Source organism: Hippocampus comes, unplaced genomic scaffold (genome assembly GCF_001891065.2).
Source record: "Hippocampus comes isolate QL1 unplaced genomic scaffold, H_comes_QL1_v1.1 scaffold104, whole genome shotgun sequence".
In the NCBI taxonomy this organism is placed as follows: Eukaryota; Metazoa; Chordata; class Actinopteri; order Syngnathiformes; family Syngnathidae; genus Hippocampus; species Hippocampus comes.
The window spans coordinates 3,431,639-3,446,089 of NW_017806072.1; the positions used below are offsets into that span (position 1 = coordinate 3,431,639).

General features: G+C 40.3%; 1 protein-coding gene across 5 annotated transcripts; it reads left to right on the forward strand.

Moving 5' to 3' along the window:
• Positions 1–598: 598 nt before the first annotated feature.
• nap1l4a (nucleosome assembly protein 1-like 4a) lies at positions 599–13,090 on the forward strand. Of its 5 annotated transcripts, XM_019894188.1 has the most exons (15): positions 599–695; positions 1,522–1,557; positions 1,676–1,748; positions 3,826–3,970; positions 4,386–4,472; positions 5,443–5,577; positions 5,662–5,733; positions 5,812–5,951; positions 8,264–8,409; positions 9,544–9,566; positions 9,655–9,768; positions 9,854–9,883; positions 10,234–10,302; positions 11,471–11,494; positions 11,827–13,090. In XM_019894188.1, exons 2-14 carry the CDS (start codon positions 1,542–1,544, stop codon positions 11,474–11,476), a joined length of 1,056 nt encoding a protein of 351 aa, XP_019749747.1. In that variant the 5' UTR covers positions 599–695; positions 1,522–1,541; the 3' UTR covers positions 11,477–11,494; positions 11,827–13,090. The 5 variants fall into 5 exon arrangements, with proteins under 5 accessions (XP_019749747.1, XP_019749743.1, XP_019749745.1 ...); XM_019894184.1 differs by lacking the exon at positions 11,471–11,494; XM_019894186.1 differs by lacking the exon at positions 11,471–11,494 and having other exon boundaries at positions 9,655–9,762.
• The last annotated feature ends 1,361 nt before the right edge of the window (positions 13,091–14,451 follow it).

Consider the following 14,451-nt stretch of genomic DNA (forward strand, 5'->3'; position numbering starts at 1 on the left):
CATGATTTGCACCGACTGCGTGACGATATGCAGTTAGAACGTTATTTGGTGAAATGAATTAAATGCTTTGAAGATAAGATATTCCTTTAGTTTTACAAATAAAAGAAATTCTTGAGAAAGTTTGTTGGGGGCAAAATGTGTTGTGATGAACCAGAACAATTTATTTACTGTATTTTTGAACAACAATTTATTCTAATCTGGAGAAGGCTTTTGTTGTTTTTTTTGTTTTTTTTTTCGCTTTGAATGCTTTGAGGTCATAAGTGGGACTTATTATTTAATGTTATTCCGCTGATTGTTAAATTAGGTACGTAATAAATAGCATAGCAGGCCATCAAAAACTTACATTTTCTTAATGATGAATATTTATTTAGGTTTTGGAATCTGAAGAAAATGAATCGCTTCGATGAAAGATTAATTACATTACGTTATGAAAGTGTGTGTCAATGTCATATTTTAGGATGCCAGGGCCGTTCTGCTTGACATGTTTATTAACAGGCAAGAAAACAGTAAATGTATAAGAACAACCATCCATTTTTCTTCCGCTTATCCGTGGTCACGAAAGCAATATTAATTATTATATTGAGTCGGTAGAGGGCAGTAGTACATCGATGAAATTTCAGTTGTGTCACACGACCGAAGAAGAATACAAGACGCGTGAGGAGGACTGTCTGCCACTTGATCGCCCAACGTCACAGGTAAAAAGATCCGTTTAATCGATGCTCAGGAATTGTGACAAGCGATTGGTGCAGTACTGCGAGCTAGCACACTCTCACTGCCTTAAAGTTACTTTGTGTCCACTTTTAGCAAGTGCAATGCTAGCAAATAGCCAGCAAATACTAGCGTACCAGTGTTGCTAGCGAGGAGCTAACACTTAGCTGTATGAAACGGTCTGTTTATCTTGTAAAGACAAGGGCAACGTCAAGTTATGAAGTTACCTTTTTACTATTAAAGGTTCTTCGGGATTTTTGGTAATTGCACAATGACTGTTACACAATAGTTGTTTCTACCCTGTCAGCTAAGTGACTAGTCACAACACGTTGCCTCGTACTTTGTTACTCGTTAGCTAGCTCTTGAGCTCCTGTCAAAACGTGCGCTGCAGCCCAATTGTTGTTGTTTAGAAGTGTTTGTCAAGAAGCCAAACTTAGTCAGAAATCGTCCACCTTTTCTGTGTTTGTTTAATTCCACCATGCAACTGTCAATCGGCGACGAGAGCGCCTTGACTCGCGAGCAGACGCTAACTTTATTGGTCGTAGGCTTGTCCAGCTGCCAGCCGCGTGCCAGTGCGTCATCGGCCCACGCATGCTCGCCACCCTGATCCCGTCACAACTGGGCTCTTTGTAAATACGTATGCTGCTTTGTAATTATGTTGTTTCCTTTGTGGCACATGCTGGAATCAGCGGCGTAAGGGAATGTCTTCACACTCCCGATTTCTGATGCTATACTTGAGTAATCCCGTGCGGAAAGTAAAACGCAGTCACTCTCGCTACCTGTGTTAGATTGACCCTTTTTTTTAAATCCCAGGAAGGAGCAGCAACTCTGTAATGGAGGTCAATAAAGGTAAATGCAACGTTTTCATTGTTCACCCCGGTGAAACATTACTCAGTCGAAGGCTGTACACTCTTGAACAAGTTTGACCTCATGAATATGGTTTCTCTTATCGTGCAACTTTGAACAGGTAAAGGGGAGCCGGGATTGCAGAATCCTGCCAAGCAGATGGACAAACCTGTTCACTTGCATGCGGTGGAAAGGTTGGTTGAGTTGCATAATAGATTGCATGAAACACCAAAATTACACAAAGATGTGTGCTGAAGTCATGCTTTTGTTTCCCTATCATACTATGCAATCAGCGTGGCACAATATTGAAAGGGGGTCCGACTGCACTTAAAAAGCAGTGCTACCTGTGGTAGTAATAATGAGAAATCAATCAACTTTTATTGCAGACACATTAGAAAACACATACATTACGTAGTAAACACTAAAACAAATGAAAAGGCAGTCTCACGTCCACATAGATGATTGACTAGTTTCTCACTGCACTGAAACCAGGAGTCAATGGAATTCTGAGAATCATTTAATAGACATTGGCTTCCTCATCAGGGCATGAAAGATACTAACCTTGCACTACAAAACAGTTTCCTTGCACTGCACCTTAGCTTTGGAAGCAAATATGTACATGTCATCATAGGCTATCTTAAACTTATGCTTGCTAGACGTTTTAAAGTTTATCTACATCGGAGCAGTATACAGAGAAGTACAATGTTTTACAGAGGTTTATCTTGAAATTATCTTGAATACTAGTGAGAGTTCCCTAACCAACATATTAGCTTGTGCATTTAACTTGTGCTGCTATCTATACACATGGTCATAATTTTCAGACATTTAATCTGGATGACATGTCCCAGATACTTTACCCTTTCATGCACCCTGTAACCTAATAACATGATAAGCTGTCCACTGTCATAACTGCTGTCCCTGAAAGGGTTAATTTCACATACAGATATGACATGCCCTTACAGGTAAAATGATAGGAAGTTGATCTTTGTCATAACTTTTTAGCATGGTATTTCACATCAAATTGGACATCGTACGCTGCTAGACAGTATTTACTATCGGCAGGGCTTTAAAGTGCGACCTTTATGCTCACAAATGGTGCCTTTTTTTTCCTCATTATGTGCTTGTAAACATTTCAGCCCATCACACAGCGCGAGTGCGTGTTTTAATCGTTCTACCGGCACATACAGCAAAGGCACTCCAATTCTGTGTCCACCTGTCAAACTACATGTAGAAGGTGGAATGCGTGTCAGGTTAAATCCTTGGAGTATTAAAAAAATAAATAAATCAATGTCTAGATGTTTAATTTAACTAGCTCAATTTGCTTTATCAAGGATGGGTTTCTATTCAGCTCGCTCCCATTCATAAATAAAAGTATCAGTAGTGTGAATTTTTAAAAAATCATGTTCAGTGTTTAAGAAGAAGAAGAAGAAAAACCTTTACTTGTCTCACAATGGAGAAATTGGCAATTTACAGCAGCACAAATCATGAAAAGGAGAAAGTAGAAAAACAAAACAAGTATTTGCATGCACAAAAAACAAATGGACTGTCCGCAGTACAGAGTAAAATATAAATATAGGCATATATGCATATGCAAAGTGGCTGTGCTATTTAAAATGGGTGAGTGGAGGGTGAGTCCAGGTTATTCAATTCATTGTTTATTCTACAGCCATTAGAAATGTTTAAAAAAAGTGTGTACTTTTTTGCTGACTTACATAGTAATACAAATAAGACAAATTTGAAGTTGTTTAGCTGTCAGATATTTCACTGCTTTTTACTGATGTTTTAAGGTTTTAGCGTGGTATCTTTTTTGTCTTCTTTGAAGGTTAATAAAATTAATTGACCTGTTTTGTCAAGTCACTAGTTGTTGCAAAGTTGTTACAGTAAAATATTTTGTGCATATATCTTCAGTCACTATCAAACTTTCATCATACGAAACTACAGTATGCCAATTGAGATGACTATACATCCGCAACTATGGTCATCCTATACCACCCCTAAAAAAAGGTGCGACCAAATCTGTGCTGCTCCGACTGACTGAAAAATTGGTCGCCTAGTGCAAAAGTTAGTGTAGAGATCCGATTGGTTTAAATCCAGCATTGCCAGGACCAAAAATTGCCAGATCTTCGGCAAGATAAGATGGGTGTCACCAATCAAACATCCTGTTTGACAGCCACGTAACATTTTGTTGTTGTTGGCATTTTGATGATTCGGGGATGACAAATTCACAACCGTGCCTCCTCAAACCGCATCTTGCTTTTCCTTCGACCACAGCATGCTGCCTAAAGCGGTGAAGAGGCGAGTGCATGCTTTGAAAAGGCTTCAGGTGCAGTGTGGCAACATCGAAGCCAAGTTTTATGAGGAGGTCCATGAACTGGAGAGGAAGTATGCTGCCCTCTATCGGCCATTTTATGACAAGGTATCTTCACGCTTTTGTGACGGAACGCCCTTTCACCAGATTCACATTGTAGATGCAAACATGATTTTCTTCAGTGGCACTCGATGTATCTCTGGTCTTACCTGAAATCAGTTAGATCACATCCTTGATGCTACATTGGATACTTGTATGATGAGTAGCCGACTGTTGTCTTGTCAGTCAAGGCTATTTCCAGAGCTAGTGACAAGAACCAAGCCATTCCCAGTTGCTCTGATGATTGACAGTTAAAATTGGCTTGCACCTGTGCGTGCGCCGCTTTGCCCCTCTAAAGGGGTTTTGATTACAATGTGCATGTGTATTTCAGTCTCAGTTATCCATGTCTGTTTGCATTCGGTCTGTTTGACCCGAGTAGTCAATAATAGTCGTTGTCTGTTCTGATTTTGTGTGTGTGTGACAGCGAAGAGATTTTATCACAGGCACAGTGGAACCCACAGATGCTGAGTGTGAGTGGAACAGTGACAAGGATGAGGAGGAGGAGCTGTCTGTAAGTAGAGCTTTCAGCCTCTGGCAGTTTTAAATCTTTGAAGAAGACAAATTACCCCCCCCCCCCCAAACCCAAAAGAAAAAGTTTAAAAAGATGTCTGACAAGCCTCCATCAAAATACAGACAGGATTAAAAATGCCAGAACACTTAAAATATACACGTTATTGAAACGATGCTATTTTTGGGGTTTCTGCCTCATGCAAGTGTGCAGAGTGTGACTTTTCCTTAGAAAAGATGACTGTGCTTCAGCCAACTTAATGTTGACAGCTTAGCATTTGTTGCTGCGTTGAGCAACTTTTCTGACCCCTCTATTGATTATGTCACCCCGCAAAAAGTAATGACGTACAAATCTAGCAACTGCAACACTCCCTCCAGAGCAGGAGATGTTCACGCCTGCAAATAAATGGCAGCAACGCAACGCTGGATACTTCCAGGTTACACATGCTAGAAAAGTGGACTTATAGTAATAGGAAATAAAATAGGAATGCGTTTTGACTATTTTGAACCATGTTTAAAACTGTCTGACAACAGCGTCCTGTCCCTGCGATGTCAACAATTTGCTTGCTTCTAGTGCATGTTAGGAATAGGCAGAATCATCGCATAAAGTGTGGATAATGTTTGACCTCCCCTCGTAGTTTGTGGTCCAAAGAACATCTACTATGGGAAGTCAAGCTACTGTACAGCCACGTAAACATTCACTAAGCATCTCCTTCTGCATTATTCTGATAAATAAAAGTGTTTCATTTTCCCCATGGCTAAGGAAATGAAATCAAGTCAAATACACTTCTTTAGTCAATTGGTCAAATCAATAGGACTCATGTGCGAGTTAAGTCCCTCTTGGTTGTTCATTGAAAAAAAAAAACAGACTTGCAAAATAGGGCCTCTATGTTGTGATTTATTTATTTTTTTTGCCCCTCACTGTTTCAAAATAAGATTTCTGATTGTTACCATTCTCGGTCCTCTTGCTACAGGAGCAGATAAAGAAAAAAATAGTGATTGACCCTGCCAAGAAGGAAGATGCCACACCAATGGAAGACCCAAAAGGCATCCCGGACTTCTGGCTCACCATATTCAGAAACGCAGACATGCTCACTGATATGATCCAAGTACACGGAACTCTTCTTAACTTGTTGGCCAGTATCTCACAACACTTGTCTTAACCTTTGTGTTCACTGTTTGCCTTCTGCTAGGAACATGACGAGCCCATTCTCAAGCACCTGAAAGATATCCAAGTGAAGTTTTCTGAACCAGGACAGCCCATGGTCAGTATTGATACGTTAAATGAAAAGGTCAATCCCAAATATGACAGCAAGAGTTCTCATCTTGTTTTGCTCTTCCAGAGTTTCACACTGGAGTTCCACTTTGAGCCCAACAGCTACTTTAACAATGCTGTCCTCACTAAAGTCTACAAGATGAAGTCCGAGCCTGATTCTTCAGAGCCTTTCTCATTTGAGGGACCAGAGATCGTCGACTGTGGCGGGTGAGGCTGTGCACTTGGCAGGCTCTTTGGATTGTCATTTGGACTCTATAAACCCATTTTCATTTTGGAAACAAAGATGACATAATCTGGATGTGCACGTATTGTTAAAGCAGAAAGAATTGCGAGGTTTGTTAACATCCACGCAATATGACTATCTGTAAAGTGTAGTGAAAAGTACTTTTAAAAACAACGACATTGCCATACATACATAGTGGGAGGAAGATTTCACAATGTGGCCCGATGTTCAGTGGCCAGATATTCATATTTATTTAGTGGAGAAACCCAATGTTTACATTAGAGAGACGACCGCGAGCCCTGCTTTGGCCATTGTCAACTAAAAGGAGACTTGCATGGCAGGGTAAGTAACCCAGCCTGCAAGTCTGCTAGTTTGTCTTGTTGCTTGTTAATTTATATAAAATATCAAAACCCAAAAGGGAATCGCAGCAAATTGTTGTGATGGCGATCTTGGCGGGACCGCATTTTAGGACTACTATTAAGTGGCTGAGATGTTCAAGGATGCCCAGAGAAAAACGGCTAAGGTAAACATCACAAGCAATTACGCTCATGAAATAAGAGTTCACATTGGATGGAGCTAGTGTGCACCAAACCTCATTGCTGAATGAGTTAGCTACTAGTTACACACAGCACGAGACGCAAACACCTTTCTCTAATTCCACAATTTCTGACCACTTACTCAACATTTCATGACATAGAGGTTCAGTTCAAACGGCCATTATAACTTGCCAGAAATGAAATGAGAACGAAAAACGCGGTCATTCCTGAATATGTCCTCAGTCCAGTCTCTGAACTTGTAGCAACAGGCTCCTGCGGTGTTTCTGAAAAGGACTGTGTCTTTTTGGAATTGACAAAATGTACCAGTAACTCCTTTCTACTGTTGATTTGTACACTCATAAACACAACTGGGGATGTCCCGAGCACATTTTTTGAGTCGAGAGTCTTTGCTTTTAAGTACGTGTATCTGCCGATATTAAGTCCTGATCCAATACATCGGCCAAAAAAAAAAAAAAGTGCATTCGATTTTTCTCAAATTAATATAGAATTATGCATACATAAATGTGTATGTGTTATAGAGGTTTATATTTCATATGAACCATTCCACCAAATCAGTGCCAATTGCTATTTGTAATACTCTTCAAAAAAACTGAAACTTTTGTATTTTTCCACCCCTTTTTTAAGCACTACATTTGATAATACACATTGAACCTTTCAATGTGTATTTGGTTCAACTGTTGTATCATGTCGCTTTTTAGTATTGAAGTGGATTTTTAGCCCAAAATGAGCAAATACAGGCGCTATAGCCATGACGTTAATGCTAATTGAATTCTAACTTTAAACAACACATGTCAGTATGCGGGGCACTTTATTAAAATATATTATCATTTAATTGCCTGGGGACACTAATGGTACCAATTTGGTTGAATGGCCCATGTCTGCGTAGGCCAAAATGACAGCTCCACGCAGCTCCGTAGTTTATGGGTATGTGTTAGACTTCTCTCATCTAGAAACGACACAATTGATTTGCAACCATCCTGGCAACCACACACAAATGTTCTGTTGTTTTGAGTCAAGAATGCACCATCCAACATTTGATGTAGAATGGCAAATGGTCTATCAGGCTCAAAGGCCATTGGGAAGGTGGAAGGAAGTTTTTCAAAAGGTTTCACATGAGACATTTTAGCTGTCTCCTACTGATCAATGAGAATAGTGACAACTAAATAGACTGATCTTACATTTCTATTAACAATGGAGTCATTTAGCTTCAGCTATTTTGATTTCGCAATAAACTGGATGCCACTCAGGGTTGTTTTGTTTTTTGGGGTTTTTTTTGTGGGCCGAGTAGATTGTTTCATTTTGAATCCCAATTTTTTTGTATAAATGGTACTTGACCATAACATGTTGTTCAATGTAAAAGTTTAAAAAAAAAAAAAACCTCGATCATGACACTTTCATTTGCAGAATAGTTTCAAGTGAGCTTTGTTTAAATTGCAGTGTTCTGCAAAATTTAAAAGTGCAAAATACAATAGTAAATCTCTAACCGTGTCATTGCAAGCTGAAGTGTTACCTTAGTTGAGGCACACTTTCCAATAAGGCTGTAATTTGGTTGACCAGGTAGTCATGCAGTTGTGGGCTGTTATGTATATGTAAGAAATAAAGTAAATCGCTTTATGGCGCAAACTGTATTCTCCAGACAAAAAGATAAACAATTGTCAGGTGCCCGTTGGCGTACAATGTGGTTGTCTACCATGATGAAACAATTTGACCAATAAATGATGTTTTCATTCTTCCCATAGCTGTGTGATAGATTGGCACAAGGGGAAGGATGTGACCGTGAAAACGATCAAGAAAAAGCAGAAGCACAAAGGTCGTGGCACCGTCCGCACCGTCACCAAACAGGTTTCCAACCCCTCGTTTTTCAACTTCTTCAACCCTGTCAAAGGTGAGTGCACAGAACTCATTTACCACGTGGTTGTATAGTACTCAAAATGATGTTATACGCTACTTCTCATTTATTAACACCACAAATTTGGCAGCTTGGTTCTATCGTTACTTGCACATCGTTACTTGCACATCCTGCTGTCTTTGAGCAGGACTCCTCTAAGGGGAGCGGAGTTAACATGTTCCATGTCCACGTTTGCCAAGAAGTAACTCAGTGATTTAAGTTAAACTCGACACCAGAGGTCGCCACACTTGACTTTGACCGTATTAGAACCAGGCCACTACTGGGTAGATGTTGAAACGCTATACATCTGTCAACTGTGTGGTAGTTCCCAAACTGGTGCAACTGCTTATTTCCTGTAATTACCATCAATTTAAGCAGCAACCAACGTAATAGCTGCCCCAATCTGCGTGCGTAATTTCTATACGTAGTCAGGCCAAGGGCCAGGCCACATCAAACTACTGGTCATATTTCCACATAATGAGCTGTCATACTGTTTCAGTGGGGATTCCCAGTTTCAGAATTTTCTCCGTTTGTACATCAGACATGTCTGGGCAAGTTCTGTGGCTCTTCAGAGGCTGACCTGACATCCGATTGGTTAACCCCATGTTTGCCTTCATGCTATCAAATTGTGATTGGAGAATATTTCTTTCTTCTCTGCTCATGAGAAGGGCATGAGCTTCCTCGGACCATTTATCTGTTGCACCGCACTAGTTGCAAGGCTTACCTAACTCCAATTTAGTGCTGGAGTTTTGCTCTTTCCCTTGTCATTTTTTTTTCCCCCAGCATTAAGAAATAATTTTCTTTTCCGCCCCTGGGCAGAATGTCTCGGAGATGAATTAACATGGCAACATGATAAAATGAGGCACCTGACGAATATTTTTTTTCTGTAAAAAAAGGAAACGTACACTGCTGTGTTTGTGGAAGCAGCGCACATCAGTGGGGATACACTTTGAACTATGGAAGTTGTTAGAGATAAATGGTTTCATCAAATTGATTTGAAATTTGACGTCATTCTTGTGCATCAGTTGGAAGTTGCATGTATCCACGCTAGTAATTGCATTTGAAATTCACTATGATTTCTTTACTGGCCGCTATAAAAAGATGATTCAGACTGTTTATTTTCTTCCCCAGCTCCACCAGACGGTGGTGAAATGGTGAGTTGAGCTCACAATTCCCTGATCAGTGACATGAAGTGCACTATTTGGTGTGAACTGTTTTTGTTCTATATCCCCCCCCACCTAGGACGAAGACTCTGAGCTAGCTTTTGACTTTGAAATTGGTCATTTCTTCCGTGAGAGAATAATTCCCCGAGCAGTGTTGTATTTCACTGGAGAGGCAATGGAAGACGACGAGAGCGTAAGTAAAGATGTGATGTTTGGTGCGATAAACATGATCTGATGTCTCGTGATTTTTTTTTTTGTTTGTTTTGTATTTAATGCAGTTTGATGAGGAACTAGAGGAAAGCGATGAGGTTTGTCATTTTTCTCACTGGACATATTCACTGCACAATTCTGAGATGCGATGAAAGAGCTATATACGAATATTGCAAATTTATTTCTCCATTGTGAGACAAATAAAGGTGTTCTTATCTTACAATAAACAAATACAAATGTAGCTTTTGTGAATATAAAATCATCTGTCTTGATTGACACTTTGAAATCTTGATTGTGATTTTCAAACCACAGTTCCCACAGCTACACTGGTTTATTAGAAATGACACTGATGCAGTGTAGTTTTATGCCACTGAGGAAAGTTCTTAAAACATCTTCCCTAAATATGCAGTTTTGAGTACATAATCTTAACCTTCGTTATGTGAATCAGGAGCAAGATGAGGAGGAGGACGAGGATGACGACGATGATGACGACGAGGAGGGAGACTTTGATCCTAGGGTTTGTATGAATCCATACATTATACGGTCATTTACATGTTTTAATGTCAGTACAGAGTGCTCTGTTTATGACAGTTACGATGTTACTTGAAATTTTAGTAGTCTATCACAAGCATACTGAGGCACCAATAGTCATAACTACAATATATGTATATGTATGGAAAAAAACATTTCTAGGCCGTTAAAGTGCAGTGGTAATATGAGTGTGCCTTCTTTTTCACTAATCACTCAAAAGTAATTAACAGATTAACTGATTAACAGAACAGGAACATAGCACAAGCTGGAGTTGAGCCCTGGATGCACACTATTGCTAAATGCCATGTTTTTTTTTAAATATATATTTTGCTAGATCACTGGAAAGAACGTGCAGAAAAGCAAATTTTCAAATTCAGCCCGACTTCAGTGCGTGCGTACGTGTACATACACCCTACTTGAGACACTCGTGCTATATCGGAACAAATTCTTAATGTCATGTTAACTGAATAGCCACCCCATTTTCCAAATAATCCTACTGTAATTCCCGCAGTACAGAGCGCACCTAAGCTACAATAACTAAATGTAGCCATAAAAACAATGTTTCCCCTCATTTCTGGACTACAAACCACACTTGAGTAAAAGCCGCAACAGCTCATTTTAGCCATAAAAACAAAATGTGTACATACATCAGCCGCTTCGGACTAATAGCTGTGTTTTTTCACTAGTACCACGCAAACAAAAAATATATTTTATGCTTGAAAAACGAAAGTATATCATTTTGGGACCAGTGAAGTGAAATTCAAATTCTACACTTGTGTATACCTGTTGAATCCCTGCACAGTGGTTGGGAATCACTGGCCTCAACTTCTGATCGTTCTTCTAAGCCTTTATCTTGCGTTTCTCTTAATCCAAGCGTTTGAGGGAATTGATGTTTCTCTTGTTTACGGAGTGTTTTGTCTTGCCTCATTTGCTTGTGCAGTGCCTTGCAATAGCTGTGCATAAGTTGTGAAGGGCCATCATATACATGAACGAAATTAGCCAGCATTGTCATTGATTAATTTCTCTCTGAAGTACTTTGGCCCCTTTAATTGCCTAGCTTCTGCCTCATTTCTGAGGTGTCAGTCTCCTTGATGCTGAAAGTGTCGGTGTGATTGTGGATCATGTGCATGACAGTGTCTCTCCTCCCACCACAGGCCTAATCAATCATGCATTTCTAGGTAAGGAAGAGCTAAGGATGGCCGCCCTCCCCATTCTGCGTTCTCCATCCATTCTAAATTGCCTGTATGGCTCCTCAGACCTTTGCGCTCGCCTCTTTTGGCTTCTGTTTTCCTGTAATCAAGGGTTGTTTCGGTGATAACTCGCATCCTGCTCCTCTTCTTTTTTTTTTCCTCTCTGTTTTCTGTCAGGCTGCACCCCAACCCTCGTGCCGCGCAATCCAGGTTCTAATCGGTCGCATTTCCTTTTAGCTGCTTCTCGCTGTCAGCCAGTGGCTCCCTTGAAGCCAACCCGTGGTTGCTGCTTGTCTGACTTTAATGTTTGTGTCATACAGAAAGAAGTGCCCGCCCAGCCTGCTGAATGCAAGCAGCAGTAACTGCAGTGAGCAATGCACAAGGAGACCTGCCATCCTTCAATTTAGTCAATCAGCAAGTTCTCATCTTGTTGCCTGCCCCTCTTGTCCTCCTATGAACGGTCATCCCAACGCAATAGATACCCACCAAACGGAATTTTTGTTTTGTGCATGACTTTGTTTTTGTTTAGTGCCTCCTCCCCCGGCCCCCGCTGCCCATGCCACTCTTCTTTGTTTGGCTTCTTTCTCACTTCAAATGGAGGTGTCCTGGTAATTGCCATCTTTTGGTAAGATGGACTTTAGTACATTATTGCCAAGAATCTCATGAGGAAAAATAGAATGTAAAAGACACCCAAAATTAAATTTTCATGGATCTGTTACTCAGGGGGTTTTTTTTGTTTTGTTTTTTTTTTAAACGTCAATGTGAAAGTTGTTAATTCAGCTGGGCACCGCTGAGCAAAGTTGACTTTGGCTGGGCTTTGTTGTTGTACAATGTATAACTAATTTAGTTTTGTTTTCATACTTAATGCTTGTCATTGAATTATTCTGGTGTCATGCAGCAGTATGGTGATGCATTTCAGGAAGCCGCATTGTGGAGGGTTATCTCTTATTTCAAAAAAAAACTGCCAATGTTCCAAGTTTGAACATTTAAACGTTATGGGATGGTGTTTAACGCGATCCCGCAGTCAGATGCCAATTTTTAACAAGGCATTTCACATAACGTGAGCACTTGAATGGACGCCACTATCACCGCCCTCCCAATCCAGTCAGTATCTCACAGCACAAGCGCAGATGGAAGCCAACTCTAACCTTTCAAAAATGTTGACAGTATGCAGGTTGTTTGGATGTTTTCTGCTACCCGAACAAGCCAAATTGAATGTTATCTTCATGTATTGTTTCCCCACTTCCACATTGTAATCACCATTTCAAGTTGCTCAAATATTTGTTGTATATGGGATTCTTTTTGAATAATTTGCTGAAAACAACGTTGCCAATGTATTTCGCGCTGCCCTTCCGATTGAATTGTTTGGTTTGGATCCCCCTGTTGGGAGGTCATCAGAAGCGGTCAACCAATCGCTCTTTTGTCTCGATTGTATTGAGCTGGTTGTTTGCATCTGAGGCGTGGTTGTCCTTCTCAAATGTATCACACGGGGTCCTGTGCTAACAAATGGCCTTAACTTATCTTGCGTTATTCTCTTCAATTTGTACAGAGTTAAGATATTCTATTAAAGTTGTGCACCAATGAGAAGTGTGTGTGAGTGTCTTGAGCTCATGCGGTTTAGCTGCTCAGGTCAAAGTAAAATCTAACGTGTGTTAGATAACATCAGGGGTCACCAACTTTTTTCAGAGATGAAAGTCCTCCGGATTTTCCCGGAATTCCGGGTTTTTCAAATTTTTATGAAAATTTCTCCGGAGAATTGAGGAAAATTTGCATAAAATTAATCCGGATATTAGTTGACAACATTGAACGAAGACGCGTTTGAGTTCGTTGTATTGCTTTCACGAGCGTAGCCATATTGAGGCACTAACACTAGTAACAGTAAAGAGATTTTTGTTTGTGAAATAACGACAGAAGACATTATGGCATTTGACTAATGTTTTAATAGAACGAATGGCAACTCGCAACAACAGTAGCAAGCGTCATTTTGCCTCTTGGGTTATACCATCTCAACTAGAATGTGGGGGATAGTCCCCAAACAATTTTCGTCTCTTTATAAACACACCTGCTAAACCCCAGTGGAACGAATAAAAGACGCCGTGGACAAGACAGTTGTCGTAAAAAATATATTTGGCCAAAAAGGGAAAAACACAGATTGGCAGAAAATCGTGTCCGTCCAACTTCGAGTGTCCTCTCGGCTAACTTAGCTTAGCTGTTGTCGTGTGTGACGTTATTTGCGTCGACGCTGATTGGTTGAAATCAAAAGACGCGCTTGCGTACATGTTCGCGCTGAAGCACGCACAGCAGAGAGCAGCGGACTATCAACTGCTGAGGCTAGCTTAGCTTGAGTGGCGTCGCCACAACAGTAATACCCTCACCTCGCATTCTCATGGCCTCGCCATATCTCTATTTCCACTCCTGTTTGTTTCAACTTTAAATAGGAAGGTTAAATTCGCTATTTTTGACGGGGGTATATATATATATATATACACACACACATTTATTTTTTTCCGGAATTTTCAGAAAAGTCCACTTTCATCTCTGTTTTTTGAAACATAGCTACTTCTTGGCTACTGGCCAGTGATAAGGTGCACCAGTTTGATAGACACTTAGAAAGTTTGGATCAAATGAACCTTCTGTTAATTCTGTTTGTGAAGACTACGGTTATGTTATATCTCAATAGTTTGGAAACAAAAAAATTGAAAATTCAGCACTTCTGCAAAAATCTGTCGTAGTTGACATTTTCAAGTGATTTCGTATACGATATTCAGAGAAAATCGTGTGCCCACACTGGTGAGCTAATTTTCGGCTACGCGTGATCATTGGGACCTACCTATCTGTTGCCTGAGGTCACCATGTTGTGACCCCTGGACTACACGAAACATGGGAAATTGCCTCATGATCCTAAAATTGTAAATTTCCCCAGTGTGGGGCAAATAAAGGATATC